This window comes from Octodon degus, unplaced genomic scaffold (assembly GCF_000260255.1).
Source record: "Octodon degus isolate 3935 unplaced genomic scaffold, OctDeg1.0 scaffold00077, whole genome shotgun sequence".
NCBI classification, from domain to species: Eukaryota; Metazoa; Chordata; class Mammalia; order Rodentia; family Octodontidae; genus Octodon; species Octodon degus.
This window is the reverse complement of record NW_004524653.1, coordinates 10097712-10103234: the sequence shown is the minus strand read 5'-3', so window position 1 is coordinate 10103234 and position 5523 is coordinate 10097712. Positions and strand designations below refer to the sequence as shown.

The 5523-nt window shown below is 53.6% G+C and overlaps 1 protein-coding gene across 2 annotated transcripts in view; it reads left to right on the top strand.

Annotated features, from left to right (window-relative positions):
• Eya2 (EYA transcriptional coactivator and phosphatase 2) overlaps nt 1-4983 on the top strand; it is a 241229-nt gene extending 236246 nt beyond the window's left edge. For both annotated transcript variants that reach the window (XM_023720813.1, XM_004636067.2), the window contains exons 15-16: nt 1384-1484; nt 4259-4983. In XM_023720813.1, the coding sequence (XP_023576581.1) occupies nt 1384-1484; nt 4259-4339 (182 nt within the window). In that variant the 3' untranslated portion in view covers nt 4340-4983. The remainder of the gene's footprint in view (nt 1-1383; nt 1485-4258) is intronic.
• Nucleotides 4984-5523: the final 540 nt, after the last annotated feature.

Sequence of the window (5523 nt, the reverse complement as noted above, 5' to 3'; positions counted from 1 at the left end):
TTTTTTTACCAGGGATTAAACTCACAACCTTGAGCTTGCCAGGCACTGTGCTGCTGAGCTAGATCCCCAGCCCTTTTAATTCTTGTATCACCTAAAAACAGACTAGAGAATAAATCTAATTGAAACATTTTTTAATTAAAAATGTGAACCTTCTTTCTCTGAGGCAAAGTTTTTAAAAAGTCAACTTACAAAACTGTGGAAACATTTCCTTAAAGCGATTTTTTGCCTGTACTGAAGTTCTAGGTCTGAACATGATGTAAGTGTCTTATGGGGGGTTGTGAGATAGCTCAGAGAACTAAGTACCTGCTTAGGCAAGTGCAGGGACCAGAGTTCAATCCCTGGAACCACACACCGCGCTGGCCCTGCCCTGCGTGGTGAGACCATGTACCAAATACATTTTTTCAAAAAATGACTTTAGCTTTTACAATCACAGTGATTCAGTTCAAAATAGCAATTAGAAAGTTGTCAACACATCCTTACAAATCTCACTTCCAAAAAACAAAAACAAAAAAAAAAATCTCACTTTCATTCTGTATGCCTCTAGTCCCAGGGCATATTTAAAACTTCCTTGGGCTAGGGTTTACAGCTGAGTGGCACAGTGCCTGCCTGGAGAGCACAAGGTCCTGAGTTTGGTCTTTTGGGTTGGTTGGTTTTTTGTTTTGTTTTGTTTTGTTTTGTTTTCCGGTACCAGGGATTAAATCGGGATCCTATGCTTACCAGGCAGGTGCTTGCTTATTCTACTGAGCTATTTCCCCGGCCCCAAGGTCCTAAGTTTGATTCTCAGTACCAAAAAATAAAATTAAAACATAGAACTTTCTTAATTTTTTGTTTGCTTTTGTTTTTTGAATATTATGTAGTTCAAACTGGCCTTGAGCTCACTGTGTAGCCCAGGCTGACCTTGAACTTGTGGCAGTCCTGCCTCAGCCTCCCCAGTGCTGGGATTACAGATGTACACCTCCAACCCATCTCTTTTTTAGTTTTAACTGTGGCAAAATAGCACAACAAAAATTTACTGTCCTGCCCTTTCCTCCTCCTTTTTCTTTTTGCGCTGCTGGGGGTGTGGAGCTCGGCCTGTTCGTGTTCAGCGAGCGCTCCACACTGGGTTGCAGCGTGGCCACCTCGTGTTGGCTGTCACCCCCACACGCGACGGCCACAGAGATCGGCCACTGTCCACTCCTGCGCCGCCCTTGCCGGCTGCGGTGCCTGGGTGACCTCTCTGTCCCTGCCGTTGTCCTCCTTCCCGTGGGTTGGATCCCAGGGCTCTGGCCACTGGAGAACGCAGTGCTGGCTGCCTGGTCCAGCTGTAGGCGGCTGGCCGCAGCCGGCAGCTCCTGGCTCCGGGGTGCTCACCGCTGGGTCACCTTCCCCCCTCCGCTCCTGCAGGGAAGGAGAGCTGTTTTGAGAGGATAATGCAGCGGTTCGGCAGGAAAGCCGTCTACATCGTGATCGGCGACGGGGTGGAAGAGGAGCAAGGTGCGAAGAAGGTAGCCTGCCGCTCCCCCCTACCCCCGGCTGCTCCCCCCACCACCATCCCCACCCCCGGCCGGCCAGTCTAGTCCTCTTTGCAGATCGCAGAAGCGTCCTGAGTAATTTCCTCCTGCAAATCCCCCCTGTGCCGCCAAGGCAGCCCTGGGTTGTTTCTGGGATGCCGTACGGGGACCCAGGGACTCCGGGCAGGGCAGACTGGGCAGGGCAGGCTGGGGCCCGGCTGCACGTGCGCGCCTTTATTGAATGCTCGCTGTCACGTGTTCCAGGGACCCGCCGCTTAATAAAGACAGCATTAGGCTAATGAAAAAGAAAATCCTGCATCTGTGATCTGGGCCGCGAGCACAGGGCAGGGGGCTCTGGTAGCCGCAGCCCTTTTCTTGGAAAAGAAACAGCTGCCAAAGCCAGGGGTCTGGACCTGTCAACAGAGCCCCAGAGAGCCTGCCACCCCCACCCAGAGGCCTGGAAAGCAGATTGTTAATGTCGCAGAGCTTAATTTGGGGGACCTGGTTTCCCGCTTTCCTCACTGGCAGCAAATCCCAAGGAAATGCAAAAACTGTTTCCAGTCTCAGTGGATGAAACCCAGAAGAAACGGGAAGGTCCCCAGGGTCTTCCGAGAGGCAGTGCCCCTGGCCTGGAAGACACCCGCCCCCCTTCCCTCCTGACAGGCCTGTCCTTGGGCCTCCACCTCAGCAGCTCTTGTGGAGAAGGGATCCCCAGGTCGCTGTCTCCTGGGCCTTCCAAGTAGGTCAGGGCATCCTGGGTTCTCTTTCATGAAACAATGACACCTGAGGGCCTGGCTGCTGCAACCCAGACTTTACAGCCTCCACGGAGGCTCTCGCTGGCTCCAGGTCTCTAGGGAATGGTGTCACTAAGCTGGGCGGAGGGTGTGCAGGCCTGGCCCCAACTTCAGACGTTCGCACCCTCAGTTCACCAGCAGGGGGCGCCCACCCACGCAGACCCGCACGCCCCGCGCTTCCCTACAAGTTCCTCCGCGAGGGGCCCCTCTCTGCACAGTGGTCCCAGGCCGATGAGCCGAGTCATCAGACTCCTGGTACCAGGAGTCCCTGGAGCAGCGGACAGTGTGGCCCCAGGACGAGGGGCTCTGCTGGGCGGGCGCTGTGTCGGGGCATTGATGTCATATCTCCATCTCAGCAACTTGCTTGTCCCCTTCTGTTTCGGCTCCTTCCCTCCCAGAAAAATGAGTTACACTCTTTAAAGGGGCCAGGCTAGGCAGGTGGGCACCAGAATCCATCTCTGCGGGGAAAGGAAGGCTTGGTGGGTGAGGACGTGGGTCCGGGGATAGTGAGCGTCCTGCTCCTGCAGCTAGGAGCTGGGCAAGCTGCAAAACGAAGAGAAGCTGTGTTCCGAGAGGAGCTCACCATGGAAAGTTCGCTCTCCTCATCCCTCTCACGCACTTTTTTGTTTGTTTTGCGGAACCGAGGATTGAACTCAGGCCCTTGTGCTTGCCAGGCAAGTGCTTACTGAGCCATCTCCCTGGCACCCCCCATGCATATTTTCTGAGCAACTACTTGGTGCCAGGCGTCATGATGTGTGGCAGGCACCCCAGGGCCTTTGCATGTGTTGGCCCCACACTCTCCAGCACCCGTGCTCCCCCTTGTTCTGTCCTCCAGAACTGCTCAAAGCTCACTGTCCTAGACTCATTCCCACCTAGGCACCACATATAGACTCAGCCTGCTACAGTCTGCCCAACTCCCACCAGGAGGTGAAATTACGCACTCAGCTGAGCTATAGCTTCATCCCCTGAGCCTCCCGTGAACGTCCCGGAAGTGACCACGGGAGTGACCACGGGACAAAGGGACCAAGTCCCTGCACTCAGGACACAGCCCGGCCCCAGGCCCTTATCCAAGTCTGTGAAGTCCCTCTTGGCACACAAGGGCCAAGGATGGGGACCAAGGCACTGTCACCCAGTGACACCTCGCGCCTGGCCCTGTGGGGCGTGGGTCCCCAAGCACAGCCCCTGTATTATAAAATATGTAATGCAGGTCGCATGTGCAAAGTAATGTGCTTCCTTCTGCAATATTTTAATTTGGGAAATTATTCTACACGAAAACAGCCCAAGTTTAATAAAAAACGGACGCATGTGCTTCATGATCATAAATGCCAACACTCACCAAGTCACGCCAGGGCAGGTCGCATCTGATCCACGTGGGTTCAGATTCGCCCTGCACCGCACGTGCGCACACACGTGCACACACACGCACACACCACCCCACCCTGTGCTCAGGAACTGTGTGATCAAATCATAAAGGTGATCAATAAAACTCACGTAATAATGTTCAAACTTTATAATCTCCGTATAATCCCAGCACTCTGGTAGGCTGAAACAGGAGGATTGTAAGTTTGAGCGGAGCCTAAACAATTTAGCAACTTACTAAAACCCCGTCTCAAATTTTTTTAAAAGGCCGGTGATATAGCTCAGTGTTAGGGCCCTGGGCTCAACCCCGAGTACTGCCAAAAACAGCTTACAGACATGTAGGCCTGCCTTCCCAGCTTCCGGGGCCTCCTGCAGCCTGCGGGTGGGGCGCTCCTGGCTTAAACATTTGCCTATCAGACAGCTGGAAGGAGGTGGACTGCATGGTGCTTCCGGGCCCGGCCTCCACCAGGCATCCCCCTCATCACTGTGGGAGCCGAGGTGACCAGGCCGCACTGGGGTGGAGGTGCTGGCTAGAAGAGGGTCTCCCAAAGGTTCTGCACTGTTTGGGAAGGAGCCGTTCCCTGTGTGACCTGTGGCTGCGATTCTGTGTTCCAGCACAACATGCCTTTCTGGCGGATATCCTGTCACGCTGACCTGGAGGCGCTGCGACATGCCCTGGAGCTGGAGTATTTATAGCACCTGCCATCGCACCCCCATCCCTCGCTCCCCGCCAAGAGCCCCAGACACTGGACAGCAGGCAGGGTGTCTGCACCCAGAGGACATGTCCAGGGGCCGTGTCCGAGCCATCCTGCACCGGGCTCTGAGCGGCAGAGCTCCCAGCACTGACTGCGGAATATTTGACGCTGGCAAAAGGGGCTGATGTGGAATCCAGGCTCTTCTTTATAGGACTTTAAAGAACAAGCACAAGGGCCTGCTGACCAGGGGAAGGCCGGCGAGGAGGAGGAAACAGGTCCTCTCTTTCCTCTTTTTAATTTATGGACGAATTTCATGACTCTGGTTTTCTGCGCTTGTGCCTGTGTTGTTGATTTCCTTAGAAGTTGTTGGATGGGTTTGTTTTTTTTTAACCTGGCATGCAGGTGGTTCGCAGTTCTAATTTAAGCACTCTCTTCTCCAGGCTGTGCTTTGGGGGGACAATCACTCTTGGACATTGGGGACAGCGGGGACACTTTTGCTTTCTTTTATTTTCGGAGCTCCTCCCTTCGGCACCTGGACAGTGCTCGGTGCCTTACGCCGCGATGCTGTTTTCTAGGCTGAGGGGACGCAGAAGGAAGCTGTACTTTGTGGTGGATAAAAGGCATTAAATAAAATCACGTTTACATTTTGAAGTGCAGAAGGCTTTATTCCTTCTCTCCAGCTTCCAGATAGCGTCTCTCTTGGAACTTGTTCTTTGCCAGAATAAAATGCCCCTTAAGCCGGCTTGACCTGAGGGAGACAGAGGGGGGCGCTGTTGTCTAGATCAGTGCTGCATCCCGTGCGACACAAAATAGCACCAAGAATCTGTCAGCGGAGATGGCTCAGTGAAATAAGTGCTTCCCTGGCAAGTGCAAGGACCTGAGCTCAATCCCTGGTTCTGCAAAAAAAAAAAAAAAAAAGCAAAGCCCAGGTGTGGTGGTGCATGCACGTAATCCCAGCACGCAGGAGGCTGAGGCAGAAGGACTGTTGCGAGCTCAAGGCCTGCCTGAACAGCATAGCAAGATGCTGTCTCAAAAAGGTGTCAGTAAAACTGTGTGATCAGAATGGAGATACCTCCATCCCAGTGGTTCTGGCTGAAGACCAGGATGGCATCTCAGTGGCTATACCTGACCCCACATGGCCATTAAGCAGAAATGTGCCCTCCCTCCCCAATCTGTGTTGGTGAT